Source organism: Schistocerca americana, unplaced genomic scaffold, assembly GCF_021461395.2.
Source record: "Schistocerca americana isolate TAMUIC-IGC-003095 unplaced genomic scaffold, iqSchAmer2.1 HiC_scaffold_29, whole genome shotgun sequence".
In the NCBI taxonomy this organism is placed as follows: Eukaryota; Metazoa; Arthropoda; class Insecta; order Orthoptera; family Acrididae; genus Schistocerca; species Schistocerca americana.
The window spans coordinates 5016559-5035121 of record NW_025726005.1 but is presented as its reverse complement, the minus strand read 5'-3'; the positions used below and the strand labels follow the sequence as shown (position 1 = coordinate 5035121).

Below are 18563 nucleotides of genomic sequence, written 5' to 3'. Positions count from 1 at the left end.
ACAGAAATTGCATCCGAATTTAATACAAAAGGCACAATGCCGACTTAAGTACAAGAGGACTGACACTCTAACTTTCTATTATTTGAACCTCTCCTGTGAGTCCAGTTTTAGATTCCGATGCTTCACTTCAGGTTTACAGTACCCCTTGGACCTTCTTATTGACGATGAAACACAGAAATTGCATCTGAATTTAATGCAAAAGGCACAATGCCGACTTAAGTACAAGAGGACTAACACTCTAACTTTCTATGATTTGAACCTCTCCTGAGAGTCCAGTTTTAGATTCCGATGCTTCACTTCAGGTTTACTGTATCCCTTGGACCTTCTTATTGACGATGAAACACAGATATTGCATCCGAATTTAATACAAAAGGCACAATGCCGACTTAGGTACAAGAGGACCGACACTCTCGCTTTCTATGATGTGAACCTCTCCTGTGAGACGAGTTTTAGATTCCGATGCTTCAGGGTTACTGTATCCCTTGGACCTTGATATTGACGATGAAACACAGAAATTGCATCCGAATTTAAAACAAAAGACACAATGCCGGCTTAAGTACAAGAGGACTGACACTCTCACTTTCTATGATTTGAACCTCTCCTGCGAGTCCAGTTTTAGATTTCGATGCCTCCCTTCAGGTTTACTGTATCCCTTGGACCTTCTTATTGACGATGAAACACACAAATTGCATCCGAATTTAATACAAAAGGCACAATGCCGACTTAAGTTCAAGAGGACTGACACTCTAACTTTCTATGAATTGAACCTCTCCTGTGAGTCCAGTTTTAGATTCCGATGCTTCACTTCAGGTTTACTGAATCCCTTGGAAAATCTTATTGACGATGAAACACAGAAATTGCATCCGAATTTAATACAAAAGGCACAACGCCGACTTAAGTACAAGAGGACAGACACTCTAACTTTCTTTGATTTGAACCTGTCCTGTGAGCCCAGTTTTTGATTCCGATGTCTCACTTCAGGTTTACTGTACCCCTTGGACCTTCTTATTGACGATGAAACACAGAAATTGCATCCGAAGTTAATACAAAAGGCACAATGCCGACTTAAGTACAAGAGGACTGACACTCCAAATTTCTATGATTTGAACCTCTCCTGTGAGTCCTGTTTTGGATTCCGATGCTTCACTTCAGGTTTACTGTATCCCTTGGATCTTGTTATTGACGATAAAACACAAAAATTGCATCCGAATTTAATACAAATGGCACAATGTCGACTTAAGTACAAGAGGACTGACACACTAACTTTCTGTGATTTGAACCTTTCCTGTAAGTCCAGTTTTAGATTCCGATGCTTCACTTCAGGTTTACTGTATACCTTGGAACTTCTTATTGATGATGAAACACAGAAATTGCATTGGAATTAAATTCAAAAGGCACAACGCCGACTTAAGTACAAGAGGACTGACACTCTAATTTTCTATGATTTGAACCTCTCCTGTGAGTCCAGTTTTAGATTCCGATGCCTCACTTCAGGTTTACTGTATCCCTTGGACGTTCTTATTGACGATGAAATACAGTAATTGCATCCGAATTTAATACAAAAGGCACAATGCCGACTTAAGTACAAGAGGACCGACACTCTCACTTTCTATGAATTGAACCTCTCCTGTGAGGCGAGTTTTAGATTCCGATGCTTCAGGGTTACTGTATCCCTTGGACCTTCATTTTGACGATGAAACACAGAAATTGCATCTGAATTTAAAATAAAAGACACAATGCCGGCTTAAGTACAAGAGGACTGACACTCTCACTTTCTATGATTAGAACCTCTCCTGCGAGACCAGTTTTAGATTTCGCTGCCTCCCTTCAGGTTTACTGTATCCCTTGGACCTTCTTATTGACGATGAAACACACAAATTGCATCTGAATTTAATACAGAAGGCACAATGCCGACTTAAGTACAAGAGCACTGACACTCTCACTTTCTATGATTTGAACCTCTCCTGCGAGTCCAGTTTTAGATTTCGATGCCTCCCTTCAGGTTTACTGTATCCTTTGGACCTTCTTATTGACGATGAATTACACAAATTGCATCCGAATTTAATACAAAAGGCACAATGCCGACTTAAGTACAAGAGGACTGACACTCTAACTTTCTATGATTTGAACCTCTACTGTGAGTCCAGTTTTAGATTCCGATGCTTCACTTCAGGTTTACTGAATCCCTTGGAAAATCTTATTGACGATGAAACACAGAAATTGCATCCGAATTTAATACAAAAGGCACAACGCCGACTTAAGTACAAGAGGACAGACACTCTAACTTCCTCTGATTTGAACCTGTCCTGTGAGCCCAGTTTTTGATTCCGATGTCTCACTTCAGGTTTAGTGTACCCCTTGGACCTTCTTATTGACGATGAAACACAGAAATTGCATCCGAATTTAATACAAAAGGCACAATGCCGACTTAAGTACAAGAGGACTGACACTCTAACTTTCTTTGATTTGAACCTGTCCTGTGAGCCCAGTTTTTGATTCCGATGTCTCACATCAGGTTTACTGTACACCTTGGACCTTCTTATTGACGATGAAACACAGAAATTGCATCCGAATTTAATACAAAAGGCACAATGCCGACTTAAGTACAAGAGGACTGACACTCTAACTTTCTATGATTTTAACCTCTCCTGTGAGTCCTGTTTTGGATTCCGATGCTTCACTTCAGGTTTACTGTATCCCTTGGATCTTGTTATTGACGATAAAACACAAAAATTGCATCCGAATTTAATACAAATGGCACTACGTCGACTTAAGTACAAGAGGACTGACACACTAACTTTCTGTGATTTGAACCTCTCCTGTAAGTCCAGTTTTAGATTCCGATGCTTCACTTCAGGTTTACTGTATACCTTGGAACTTCTTATTGATGATGAAACACATAAATTGCATTGGAATTAAATTCAAAAGGCACAACGCCGTCTTAAGTACAAGAGGACTGACACTCTAACTTTCTATGATTTGAACCTCTCCTGTGAGTCCAGTTTTAGATTCCGATGCCTCACTTCAGGTTTACTGTATCCCTTGGACCTTCTTATTGACGATGAAACACAGAAATTGCATCCGAATTTAATACAAAACGCACAAAGCCAATTTAAGTACAAGAGGACTGACAATCTCACTTTATATGATTTGAACCTCTCCTGTGAGTCCAGTTTTAGATTCCGATGCTTCACTTCAGGTTTACTGTATCCCTTGGACCTTCTTATTGACGATGAAACACAGAAATTGCATCCGAATTTAATACGAAGGGCACAATGCCGACTTAAGTACAAGAGGACTGACACTCTAACATTCTACGATTTGAAGCTCTCCTGTGAGTCCAGTTTTAGATTCCGATGCTTCACTTCAGGTTTACCGTATCCCTTGGACCTTCTTATTGACGATGAAACACAGTAATTGCATCCGAATTTAATACAAAAGGAACAATGCCGACTTAAGTACAAGAGGACTGACACTCTAACTACCTATGATTTGAACCTCTCCTGTGAGTCCAGTTTTACATTCCGATGCCTCACTGCAGGTTTACTCTATCCCTCGGACCTTCTTATTGACGATCAAAGACAGAAATTCCATGCGAATTTAATACAAATGTCAGAATGCCGACTTAAGTACAAGAGGACTGACACTCTCACTTTCTATGATTTGAAACTCTCCTGTGAGTCCAGTTTTAGATTCCGATGCTTCATTTCAGGTTTACTGTATCTCTTACTCCTTCTTATTGACGATGAAACACAGAAATTGCATCCGAATTTAATTCAAAAGGCACAATGCCGACTTAAGTACAAGAGGACTGACACTCTAACTTTCTATGATTTGAACCTCTCCTGTGAGTCCAGTTTTAGATTCCGATGCTTCACTTCAGGTATACCGTATCCCTTGGACCTTCTTATGGACGATGAAATACACAAATTGCATCCGAATTTAATACAAAAGACACAATGCCGACGTAAGTACAAGAGGACTGACTCTCTAGCTTCCTATGATTTGAACCTCTCCTGTGAGTCCAGTTTTAGATTCCGATGCCTCACTTCTGGTTTACTGTATCCTTTAAACCCTCTTATTGACGATGAAACACAGAAATTTCATCCGTATTTAATACAATAGGCACAATTCCGACTTAGGTACAAGAGAACGGACACTCTAACTTTCTATGATATGAACCTCTCCTGAGAGTCTAGTTTTTGATTCCGATGCTTCACTTCAGGTTTACTGTATACCTTGGACCTTATTATTGACGATGAAACACAGACAGTGCATCGGAATTAAATTCAAAAGGCACAATGCCGTCTTAAGTATAAGAGGATTCACACTCTAACTCTCAAAGATATGAACCTCTCCTGTGAGTCCAGTTTTACATTCCGATGCCTCACTTCAGGTTTACTGTATCCCTTGTACCTTCTTATTGACGATGAAACACAGAAATTCAATCCGAATTTAATACAACAGGCACTATGCCGACTTAAGTACAAGGGAACTGACACTCTAACTTTCTATGTTTTGAACCTCTCCTGTGAGTCCAGTACAGATTTTGATGCTTCACTTCAGTTTTACTGTATCCCTTGGACCTTCGTATTGACGACGAAACACAGAAATTGCATCCGAATTTAATACTAAAAGCACAATGCCGACTTAAGTACAAGAGGACTGACACTTTAACTTTCTATGATTTGAACCTCTCCTGTGAGTCCAGTTGTAGATTACGATGCTTCACTTCAGGTTTACAGTATACCTTAGATTTTCATATTGACGATGAAACACACAAATTGCATCCGAATTTAATACAAAAGGCACAATGCCGACTTAAGTACAAGAGGGCTGACACTCTAACTTTCTATGATTTGAACCTGTCCTGTGAGTCCAGTTTTACATTCCGATGCCTCACTGCAGGTTTACTCTATCCCTTGGACTTTCTTCTTGACGATGAGACACAGAAATTCCATGCGAATATTAATACAAAAGGCAGAATGCCGACTTACGTACAAGAGGACTGACACTCTCACTTTCTATGATTTGAACCTCTCCTGTGAGTCCAGTTTTAGATTCCGATGCTTCACTTCAGGTTTAGTGTATCTCTTACTCCTTCTTATTGACGATGAAACACAGAAATTGCATCTGAACTTAATACAAAAGGCACAATGCCGACTTAAGTACAAGAGGACTGACACTCTAACTTTCTATGATTTGAACCTCTCCTGTGAGTCCAGTTTTAGATTCCGATGCTTCACTTCAGGTTTACCGTAACTTTTGGACCTTCTTATTGACGATGAAACACAGTAATTGCATCCGAATTTAATACAAAAGGCACAATGCCGACTTAAGTACAAGAGGACTGACACTCTCACTTTCTATGATTTGAACCTCTCCTGTGAGTCCAGTTTTAGATTCCGATGCTTCACTTCAGGTTTAGTGTATCTCTTACTCCTTCTTATTGACGATGAAACACAGAAATTGCATCAGATTTTAATTCAAAAGGCACAATGCCGACTTAAGTACAAGAGGACTGAAACTCTCACTTTCTATGGTTTGAACCTCTCCTGTGAGTCCAGTTTTAGATTCCGATGCCTCACTGCAGGTTTACTCTATTCCTCGGACCTTCTTATTGACGATCAAACACAGAAATTCCATTCGAATTTAATACAAATGTCAGAATGCCGACTTAAGTACAAGAGGACTGACACTCTAGCTTCCTATGATTTGAACCTCTCCTGTGAGTCCAGTTTTAGATTCCGATGCTTCACTTCAGGTTTATCGTATCCCTTGGACCTTCTTATTGACGATGAAACACAGTAATTGCATCCGAATTTAATACAAAAGGAACAATACCGACTTAAGTACAAGAGGACTGACACTCTAACTACCTATGATTTGAACCTCTCCTGTGAGTCCAGTTTTAGATTCCGATGCCTCACTTCAGGTTTACTGTATGCCTTGGACCTTCTTATTGACGATGAAACACAGAAATTGCATCCGATTATAATACAAAAAGCACAATGCCGACTTAAGTACAAGAGGACTGACACCCTCTCTTTCTATGATTTGAACCTCTCCTGTGAGTCCAGTTGTTGATTACGATGCTTCACTTCAGGTTCACGGTATACCTTGGACCTTCATATTGACGATGAAACACACAAATTGCATCCGAATTGAACACAAAAGGCACAATGCCGACTTAAGTACAAGAGGTCTGACACTCTAACTTTCTATGATTTGAACCTGTCCTGTGAGTCCAGTTTTAGATTCCGATGCCGCACTGCAGGTTTACTCTATTCCTCGGACCTTCTTATTGACGATCAAACACAGAAATTCCATGCGAACTTAATACAAATGTCAGAATGCCGACTTAAGTACAAGAGGACTGACACTCTCACTTTCTATGATTTGAACCTCACCTGTGAGTCCAGTTTTAGATTCCGATGCTTCACTTCAGGTTTACTGTATCTCTTACTCCTTCGTATTGACGATGAAACACAGAAATTGCATCCGAATTTAATTCAAAAGGCACAATGCCGACTTAAGTACAAGAGGACTGACACTCTAACTTTCTATGATTTGAACCTCTCCTGTGAGTCCAGTTTTAGATTCCGATTCTTCACTTCAGGTTTACCGTATCCCTTGGACCTTCTTATGGACGATGAAATACACAAATTACATCCGAATTTAATACAAAAGACACAATGCCGACTTAAGTACAAGAGGACTGACACTCTAGCTTCATATGATTTGAACCTCTCCTGTGAGTCCAGTTTTAGATTCCGATGCCTCACTTCAGGTTTACTGTATCCCTTGGACCTTCTTATTGACGATGAAACACAGAAATTTCATCCGAATTTAATACAATAGGCACAATTCCGACTTAGGTACAAGAGAACGGACACTCTAACTGTCTATGATATGAACCTCTCCTGAGAGTCCAGTTTTTGATTCCGATGCTTCACTTCAGTTTTACTGTATACCTGGGAAATTATTACTGATGATGAAACACAGACAGTGCATCGGAATTAAATTCAAAAGGCACAATGCCGACTTAAGTGCAAGAGGACTGACACTCTAACTTACTATGATTTGAACCTTTTCTGAGAGTCCAGTTGTAGATTACGATGCTTCACTTCAGGTTTTCGGTATACCTTGGACCTTCATATTGACGATGAAACACACAAATTGCATCCTAATTTAATACAAAAGGCACAATGCCGACTTAAGTACAAGAGGGCTGACACTCTAACTTTCTATGATTTGAACCTGTCCTGTGAGTCCAGTTTTACATTCCGATGCCTCACTGCAGGTCTACTCTATTCCTTGGACCTTCTTATTGACGATGAGACACAGAAATTCCATGCGAATATTAATACAAAAGGCAGAATGCCGACTTACGTACAAGAGGACTGACACTCTCACTTTCTATGATTTGAACCTCTCCTGTGAGTGCAGTTTTAGATTCCGATGCTTCACTTCAGGTTTACTGTATCTCTTACTCCATCTTATTGACGATGAAACACAGAAATTGCATCCGAATTTAATACAAAAGGCACAATGCCGACTTAAGTACAACAGGACTGACACTCTAACTTTCTATGATTTGACACTCTCCTGTGAGTCCAGTTTTTGATTCCGATGCATCACTTCAGGTTTACTCTATCCCTTGGACCTTCGTATTGACGATGAAACACAGAAATTGCATCCGAATTAAATACGAAAGGCACAATGCCGACTTAAGTACAAGAGGATGGAACTCTCACTTTCTATGATTGGAACCTCTCCTGTGAGTCCAGTATTAAATTCCGATGCTTCACTTCAGGTTTACTGTAAACCTTGGACCTTCTTATTGTCGATGAAACACAGAAATTGCATCGGAATTAAATTCAAAAGGCACAATGCCGTCTTAAGTACAAGAGGACTGACACTCTAACTTTCTATGATTTGAACCTCTCCTGTGAGTCCAGTTTTAGATTCCGATGCTTCTCTTCAGGTTTGCTGTATCCCTTGGACCTTCTTATTGACGATGAAACACAGAAATTGCATCCGAATTTAATACAAAAGGCACAATGCCGACTTAAGTACAAGAGGACTGACACTCTCACTTTCTATGATTTGAACCTCTCCTGTGAGTCCCGTTTTAGAATCCGATGCTTCATTGTTACTGTATCCCTAGGACCTTCACATTGACGCTGAAACACAGAAATTGCATCCGAATTTAAAAGTAAAGGCACAATGCCGGCTTAAGTACAAGAGGACTGACACTCTATCTTTCTATGATTTGAACCACTCCTGAGAGTCCAGTTTTAGATTCCGATGCTTCACTTCAGGTTTACTGTATCCCTTGTACCTTCTTATTAACAATGAAACACAGAAATAGCATCCGAATTTAATATAAGACTCACAATGCCGACTTAAGTACAAGAGGACTGCCACTCTAACTTTCTATGATTTGAACCGATCCTGTGAGTACAGTTTTAGATTCTGATGCCTCACTTCAGGTTTACTGTATCCCTTGGACGTTCTTATTGACGATGAAACACTGAAATTGCTTCCGAATTTAATACAAAAGGCACAATGCCGACTTAAGTGCAAGAGGACTGTCACTCTAACATTCTATGATTTGAACCTCTCCTGTGAGTCCAGTTTTAGGTTCCGATGCTTCATTTCAGGTTTACTGTATACCTTGGACCAACTTAATGATGATGAAACACAGAATTTTCATCCGAATTTAATACGAAAGGCACAATGCTGACTTAAGTGCGAGAGAACTGACACTCTCACTTTCTATGATTTGAACCTCTATTGTGAGTCCAGTTTTAGATTCCGATGCTACACTTCAGGTTTACTGTATACCTCGGACCTTCTTATTGACGATGAAACACAGAAATTGCATCGGAATTTAATACAAAAGGCACAATGCCGACTTAAGTACAAGAGGAAGGAACTCTCACTTTCTATGATTGGAACCTCTCCTGTGAGTCCAGTATTAAATTCCGATGCTTCACTTCAGGTTTACTGTAAACCTTGGACCTTCTTATTGACGATGAAACACAGAAATTGCATCCGAATTTAATACAAAAGGCACAATGCCAACTTAAGTACAAGAGGACTGACACTCTAACTTTCTATTATTTGGACCTCTCCTGTGAGTCCAGTTTTAGATTCCGATGCCTCGCTTCAGGTTTACTGTATCCCTTGGACCTTCTTATTGACGATGAAACACAGAAATTGCATCCGAATTTAATACAAAAGGCACAATGCCGACTTAAATACAAGAGGACTGTCACTTTAGCTTACTATGTTTTGAAACTCTCCTGTGAGTCCAGTGTTAGATCCCGGCGCTTCACTTCGGGATTACTGTATCCCTTGGACCTTCTTATTGACGATGAAACACAGAAATAGAATCCGAATTTAATACAAAAAGCACAATGCCAACTTAAGTACAAGAGGAATGACACTCTAACTTTCTATGGTTCGAACCTCTCCTGTGAGTCCAGTTTTTGATTCCGATGCCTCACTTCAGGTTTCCTGTATACCTTGGGCTTTCTTATTGACGATGAAAAACAGAAATTGCATCGGAATTAAATTCAAAAGATACAATGCCGACTTAACTACAAGAGGACTGACACTCTAACTTTCTATGATTTGAAACTCTCCTGTGAGTTGTAATATTAGTAATTTTCGCCTCACAAACGTTAATATACGCTCAACAGTAAACGCCTGATGGCCTAAAGTTATCGAAAAATTGTAAAGTAAAAGAAATTAATCATCGCATAGCAGCGACAGAATCTATTATTCTTTATCTTTGCCGTTCTTGCGCGGTGCCAGTAAATCTCTGTGTACATGTATCGATTAATGGTATAAAAAAGAATTCTGTTGTTTCAAGACAAATGAGGCTTTTGGCGCCTCACCTTTTACTGTTTGTATTCCATGAGAGGCGGACGCAGACTTGCTGCGTTCCACAACTGTATTTTATATTTGATGTGAAAATATTGAGTGAATATGCTAATTGTTATTTTTTTTCAATCACAAAAGATGTAGTTTCTTGTAACTGATATCGAACAGACAGCGTCAAGAGGACATTTTGACTGTTATGTATAAAGTATTTAACCACAATGGTCATCTATTGTAATTTAATATGAAAAGGTACGTAGCATTAAAAAAACGTGTGTTAAAGATAAGTGTGCTTATTTTCGTAAATTAACCTTGATGATTCCATCTCCTTATTTAACTGAATGATAATTATTTTTGTGTTACTTCATCAGAAATTACGATCACGCTGATGGGCCGAACGCAGCATGAGGCAGAAGGAACATTATCGTTTTCCTATTATTTCTGAACCAACTTTTTTTAATTGTGTAGTGTTGCATTTCTTTTAAAGTCTATAAATCTTCTGGTCCCTTAGTGTTGATCCGGGTATGATTACATCGCGACTATAAAAATGCACAGAAATGATAATGTTTCTTCCGAGCGATCTCAAATATATATATCAATATGCTGCTCTTATTCAGGTATTTAATGATCAACGTATGTTATTATAATAGCGTAATAAATCCCTGATTCTGTTGCCAAGTGGCCCACCAAAATATTCACTTTTTCGACATTAAAAAAAAAAAGTAACAATTCTTTTTATTTTTTTGTCCCCCAAGAGCAACGCTACACTTGGCGCCCGAACAGGGACTTGATCAAAAAATCATTTCATGTATGTGTTTAAAAAATTTTCTTTGCTTGTTCTAATAACTGTTTCATTTTTTCGTGTGGATACAATTCAACCGAGAAAGAGAAGTGGGAAAACCTTTTAATTAATTCAGAAGAACCATTGATGAAATTACCAAAAAAAAACGCGAGTATCCAGCTGTATCATTATCAAGACAGCCATAGTAAGTCAAATTTTTATACGCAGTAGCCAAGCTTTCGTAGTGACGTAGCATCTTTTGAGTTGATCAGAACGTAAACCTGTCTTTCCTTGCCTTGAAACAGCTTTATTTCAATTTGTCCATAGTCCATTCTTACGTAGTTAAATTCAGTGAAAGTGTAACATTGTTGTCAGTGCATAAAAAAATTACGATATGGCGGATAACTACGCTCAAAACTGGTAAAACGTGTGATATTTCATTTGTTTGTAATTAGTAGGAACCATCTTGTCTTCTTGGCGTAAATGAACGTCAGTTGTTACCCAGAGTTAAAATTTTATCTTAGGTCCCAGTAAGCCATAGCACTACGTCACAGACAAACGACTGACGGCAGTGACAAACAATATCTGTAGCATTTTGACGTTTGACAAATAATTCATGAACATGGCTGACGGTAAACAGCGGACACAAACAAAACCAGACGACAGCGGTGATGCGAATGGACCTCACTATCCATTACGATCACGCGCGATAGGTACACGAGCGGAGGCAGAAGCAGCCTCGACCGAAGTTTTAGAAGCTGGTCCTAGTGTGCAAACTATTCCCGCTTTTGAAAAAAATGACTTGGCTGCAATGATCGAAGCAATAATGGAACGCAAGTTCGAAAGTCAAAGACAGAGAGAGGCGCAAAGACAGGAACGTGAAAAGCAGGAAAAATTAGATGAAAAGGCCCGCGAAGAAAAAGAGAAGGCCGAAAGACGGCATAATAAAAATCAGGTCCTTACAAATCTGTGCAACTCAGTAAAAGAAGACATAAATTCAGTAAAAACAGAAATAAATTCGGTAAAAACAGACATAAATTCAGTAAAAACAGATCTGCAAACGGAGATAAATGACCTAAATACACGGTTAAATTCGGTAAAGGCCGAACTAAAGGCAGACATAACAGCTGATTTAAATACCCTGTTGGGTAATGTCCAAAGCCAAATCAGCAGTCAGATCACGATCATGAGGCTAGAAATTGACACACAAGTAGAGTCAAAAATAGAGGATATTTCAAAACGGTTAGATGAAAAAATCGAAGCAGCCAAGGGGGAGATAAATTCAAAAGTGATAGAATATCAAAAACAAGCTGCGACCTTAAAAGAAGATTATACTGCAATCTCTGATGAGGTCAAAGGAGTTAAAACCGCAGTAGACACGATCGAGAATGTTGTTGATGATCTTTCGAAACAGATTGAGACTCTTAATGTAGAGGACCAAATAAAGAATACTGTTAAGGCACATGCTGAAGCATTGTCTGATCACTACCAAGAGTGGATTAAAAACAAAGACGGATTCATAGAAAACAAGGTCAAGAACGAACTCAGGGAAACTGTCAAAAACATGACCTTTGAAATATTGGCAGCCCCTGGAAAAACAGGAGACACGGTGATGTCAGAATTAGGCCAGATAAGACGAACGTTAGCTCAAGATTTACCTGAATGGCGTCAACAGATAGTTGATGAAGTTCGTACACTAAAATGTCAAGTTGAAAATTCCCCACCTCCCGTGTCAGGAAACTGGAATAATTCACCACGAAGTAATGAACAACAGCAGGTACATTACCGTTCACCATTTGATAACGCTCAAACTCATAGTTCTATAGAAGCACAAGTTAACCAGACTACCAGCCCATCCACTTTTGTCAGTTTGATGCAGGAGGAAAGCGTGATCAAACATCGTATTTTTCCGACCTTTCACCCACAGAAAAGAGAAATTCATCCTATAGTGTTCCTCCGAAATTTTTCAGGAATTTTCCCGAGTAGCTGGAGTGACCGCCAGCGAATTCAATTTGTTAGTGGATTTATCGTAGGCGATGCTGCCTTATGGGGAACCGAAATGGTCGACTCTTGTAAAAGTTACAAAGAGTTTGAACAGATGTTTTTAGCTAAATTCTGGAGTTCTGGTGTGCAGCAGCGCCTGAGAAAAGAGGTTTACAACGCCGAAGTGTTTAACAGTAAGCGCGGTAGTTTGAGAAGATATTTTGAAAAGTATTTAGCGAAAATCAAGTTCTGGGATTCGCCGATCACCGCCAAAGACGTTATTATGATTCTAAAAACTAAGCTACCGATTGCGATCAGAGAAAAGTTAGTAAACGTGTCTGAGGACGATACGGACACTTTCCTATCTGTGTTAGACTCGTTAGATCTGATTTACGAGGACGCTAGAGTTGATGTTGGCAACGCCCACTTCAGTGCAGGCGGCCGGCACACTACCGAATATGCAGGCAACAATGGTGGCCGAGCGAAAGCGCGTCACAGCGACAGCCAGTACCAACCCTACAACGGTTTCAAAAATAAACACACTACGTACTCCAACAGCAAATACAAAAATAAGTACAATAACGGCCAGAGATACAATCCAATATATAATTCGTCACCACCTCAGTACGAAAATACACATTATAGCACACAGCCCCAGCAATATGGAAACACGCAACCGATCAACGGTAATTATCAAAACGATCAGTCTTACGATTCAAATCGTCAGTGGAAAAGAAATAAATGGCATAATCAAGGTGAAGACCAATGTACACCTTTCACTAACGGTTACAATCAACACAAGCCACAAAATATACACTTCACGCAACAAGCGAACGGACCTTCGGGAACTCTGAAGCCTAAACGCCCGCATAATACGCAAATTTATTATGCGCAAGCGAATACGCCAGGACAACAAGATCCGTTTCCAACCGAGTTCGTACCACAAAACCAACACCAGTTCCAGACGGAAGAAACATTAAGAAATATAAATCAGCAGGAAAGTAAGCGTCGAGCGGAAAATTAAAAGCAGCACCTTTGAGCCTCCTAGAGGATGCTGCAGGTTTGAATGGGGGCACCCTGTCCGTTAGTCCACATGAAATTAAAGCAATTAGGTATGACAAAGAGACAAACTTACGGGATGATCTAGTAGCAGACACTGAGACGAAAGACAATGATGACGTATGGGACGAACAAGTTCAAGCTTCCATAAGGGTATCAATTGCCAACATACCTGTAACAGCTATTGTAGATACAGGAGCTAATATAAATGTCTTATCTTTATGTTTATTTAAGCAAATATCCTCTGTATGCAAAGTTTTATCACTTCCAATTCAAGGTTGCACCATATCGGGAGCAATTGGTCCACTAACACAACGTGTAAATCTTCAGACTCAGCTTCAAATCCAGATAGAGTCTATTTCAGTAACGTGCATTTTTCTTATTGTTAAAAACCTATCAGTGCCATGTATCCTGAGTATGGAATTCTTGAGGCAGACGAAAGCTAAAATTGACATCGAGTGTGGAATCTGTACTCTAGTAGCGAGCCAGCAACAAGTAACTGTAAATTTGTTAAGAAGTAAGGTGAAGACAAACTTTGGGGTGCTTCAAACAGCAGTACGGCCATGGACTAAAAGACAACAGTACAGTCAGACAGAAGACATGACAGATCTTGAAAGTGTTAATGACGATGAGTATAAAGACCTAATTCCCGGTCAGAATGAATTATACGGTAAAGCTAGTGAGTCCATTGAATTATCCAAACAACAGAAGAATGAGCTTTACAATTTGTTAACAGATTACGTTCAAGTATTTTCTAAGAAACCTGGACTAATAAAAGGCTTTGAATATCGAATGGATGTCCTGCCCCATTCAACCTACTGTAGAACAAGCTATTCCATTCCATATGCGAGACGCGAAGCTGTCAAGTGCGAGATCAAGAAAATGTTACGCTGGAATGTGATAGAAGTATCTCATTCACCTTATTCGAGTCCTTTATTGTCTGTGCTAAAATCAGATGGTAGCGTAAGGCTAGTCCTAGATGCAAGATTAATCAATAAAATTATAGTACCCATAAGAACGAGACCAGAGGCTCTTGAAGAGCATCTGCAGAAGTTTCTTGGAGTTAGTTATTAGTCAGGACTCACTTTAAACCATCCCTGTTGTTAAAGAAGAATCGTAAGTGGCAACACATTTATGAAGGTCCCTTTGTGATAATGAGGAAACCACACATTGGTAGCTATTTGTTATCTGACCCTGCCACGAATAAAATCAAAGGATTGTTCCACCATCAAGATTTAAGAAAATTTTATAACGCCAGGAATTAAGTTAATTTAAGCTGTAAGAAAATTCTAAGGTATTGGAGATCAGGATTAACCAATGGGTAACAAGAACGGAACTGAACTGACTACGGACGTTAGCCGGTGCTAAAAGGAAACCTTATGTATCAAAACAACGTGTCTGGAAAATAAAATACAGAATAAGTTGCAGACAAGTATTTACATGAATAATCTTTATGTAAACAGGAGGACATGTCCTAGAGGCGATTTTCAATTTTAGTTATAAGTTAGTATGTAAGGAAAATGATGTACTCGAGAGGTATTAATTAGCCCCGAGGTACTAAAATGAGGAAAGAGGAAGGAGCGAATAATGCACTTCTCTCGCTAAATAGTAATTTGAGAATGAGCAGGAAGGAGCGAATAATGCACTTCTCTCACTAAATAGTAATATGAAAATGATGATTATATGTGCTTAGTATTAGTAAGTGAAATTTAATCGAGGACAAATTAATGACCTGTTTTAAAAGGAAATACTTAAACGTCCAGACAAAAGAGGAAAGTTGTGTGAAAGATTCGATTCCATGAGGTTATTTCCTATTTTCAAAGGTGACGTAAATAAGGCACCACCTGTTAGCGTAAAACAGTCGGTAGATTTAACTTGTAAATTCCAGCACAGTGCTGTGCCAGCGATAAAATAACATCTCTTTGAAGTGAACAGATACCTAGGATTAAGCATGAACAGATTGATAACGCAGTGCAATTGTTCTAAAAAGGCCTGACGTTAACCTTAAGTAAAAGCGTGATGGAATAAAAAGGAAGTTTATTATATAACGCAAAGTAAGATGAGTCCAGACTATAAACAAGCTGAGTAAAAGAACATATGAGTAACATGGTTTATTATGCCAACTTCACGGTACTATTGAGCATTAGCGATACTGCAAATTCACAAGCTAGCAGCACATATAATAAGGATCTCGCCCAAGCTTCACAGGTAGCGACAGCAGCAAAAAACAACACTCTAGTGAGAGGCTTATATATACAAATGATAATTAATACCCAAATGCGTAATGCATAAACTTGACTTAGTCTAAGAAATGAGCAAAGAGTAGTAAGCAAGCTGCAGCAAGATACATATTAGATATACATGCTTGAAGTGATAGATTTTATTTTAAGTGTGCACTGCAATATTTATTGTTTTCTCTGTGATTATGTGATTATTGAATCCCTTTCCTAAGTGTAAATCCTTTAAGATCCTTGATCCTATCCACTCCTCAGGATCAACTTGTAAAGATGCACGTGTGCTTAGGAAGTGAGGCACTACTTATAAAAATGAGTAGGTTCGCGACGCGCATATTGCTTTTGTAATGCGCAAGGTAAATTAAATTTTCGACCTGGTTGATGAGTAATTTAAATTCTGTCGACGATCAGCGAATAGACCCGCTTTTCCTACCTTTCTTTTTTCGACTGTTTGTATTTCTACACGAAACTCAGAGGCGGAATTGCTATTTTCAAATCTGTCCTCGAACTTTCTTTAAAGACAAGCACATACGAGAAAAACTTTTGACACTAAATAAGACGAGCACTAAAAAAAAAAGTATTGGTCCTACAAAATGAATAAGCAAGCGTGATAAAGATTACTATGAATGAAATTAATTTGTAAAGGAGATTGGAATGGATTTGGTCAAAGAAAAAGTACTTATAATAGCCTACCTGTGACCGTAGGCATAAATAAAAAAAAAAGACTAATTAAGAAACAATTGTTTTGATTCAAAGTGGTCAATTAGATTATTTATCGATTTAAATGAACTCTTGTAAATATTAGTATGTAAATCAACTTGTAAACACCGTGTGATGTTATGACGCGAGAATTTCTGTTAATACACCGTTCACGCAGACGCTCACCACAGTGCAAGTGAAGTTTTAAAGTTCGACGATTGTCAGTGGCAGTATTCTACTGCACCATATGTGTGAACAATTTCGTTGATGTGTGCAGTGTGTAATAATCAGTGTCATTCCACACATGCAGTTGCAGCGGTAGCTACCACTTACCTGTGAATCCGTAACTGGATAGTGGACAGGAAGTGATGTGAGGCAGTTTCGGTGGCAGAAGCTCCCTCCAGCAAGCTAAAAAGCACAAAGCCACGATCCGCCGAACAAAAGCGACGCACGGCACATCAAGCGCGAAATCAACGCTCTGCAAGAAAGCTCCGGTCACGTGCGCGCGCACAGACTGAATTTCAAGATTGCTCGCAACAGTGGAGGCGGACAGCCACCACGTGACGAAATGATGTAAACGTTCAACCGACAACACAGTTGCTGTGCGCTACATTCTGTAGCAAAAACATTCACACCCAGTACTGAAAACATTTTGTATGTATCACAAACCTTCCGAGAGACTCTAAAATAGAGAAGTTAACGTAATTATTATAATGACTGATTGTACACAGAGACAAGTCACAAGGTCACCTCTGAACACTGTTGAAATGTAAACTTTGACGAGAGGTCACGATACGAATGAAAATAAGCACACGAAAATACGTCAAAGGATCCGATCCTTCCTACATCCCATCCCACATGTATATAAAATTAGTTTTGTAAGCTATTCTAATATAAGATACTTTATCTGTTTCATATGGGAAATAATTCGGAGAGCCACACTCGAGCCCTGAAAGTGAAAGATATGGACTTCCTTGTCGAAGCCATCACCAGTGGCCGCTCTACAATCAAAGTCTATCATAAATAGTGTATGTGCGACGAAAATAAATGTATAATTAAGTGCGACGACGGACAAGGCAATCAATCGACAAGACGATGACAATGTAATGAATACTGTCAAAGCAGAAAGTTGTGTACCAGTTGTGATAGTCAAATTACTTTTGCAACGATGAAAAATGAAGTGTGACTCTATTTCCTTATAAATTTTGTAAATATGTGTACTTATAGCCTTAATTTTAAGAATCATCAAGATAGACTGAATCCATACAAACACAGATAGAAACACAGAACAAATTCACAATGATCCACCGTCAGTAATTACAAATTGAAGCGTTAATTCTTTTATTATGGAATGAATATGAAATGAAACTTCTAATAATCTGTATGTTACATCCGAAAATTACAAATATTCCAATGGGCATGAGGATGAAAGTAATACCTTCGGTATTCCTTCCCTCCTCATGGGAGGCAGTGTAATATTAGTAATTTTCGCCTCACAAACATTAATATACGCTCAACAGTAAACGCCTGATGGCCTAAAGTTATCGAAAAATTGTAAAGTAAAAGAAATGAATCATCGCATAGCAGCGACAGAATCTATTATTCTTTATCTTTGCCGTTCTTGCGCGGTGCCAGTAAATCTCTATGTACATGTATCGATTAATGGTATAAAAAAGAATTCTGTTGTTTCAAGACAAATGAGGCTTTTGGCGCCTCACCTTTTACTGTTTGTATTCCATGAGAGGCGGACGCAGACTTGCTGCGTTCCACAACTGTATTTTATATTTGATGTGAAAATATTGAGTGAATATGCTAATTGTTATTTTTTTTCAATCACAAAAGATGTAGTTTCTTGTAACTGATATCGAACAGACAGCGTCAAGAGGACATTTTGACTGTTATGTATAAAGTATTTA

General features: G+C 38.9%; 1 protein-coding gene across 1 annotated transcript; it reads left to right on the top strand.

Moving 5' to 3' along the window:
- The first annotated feature begins 11294 nt into the window (after positions 1-11294).
- LOC124579074 lies at positions 11295-17674 on the top strand. Its single transcript, XM_047131236.1, has 2 exons — positions 11295-12044; positions 17546-17674. The coding sequence occupies exons 1-2, from the start codon at positions 11295-11297 to the stop codon at positions 17672-17674; spliced, it is 879 nt and encodes a 292-aa protein (XP_046987192.1).
- Positions 17675-18563: the final 889 nt, after the last annotated feature.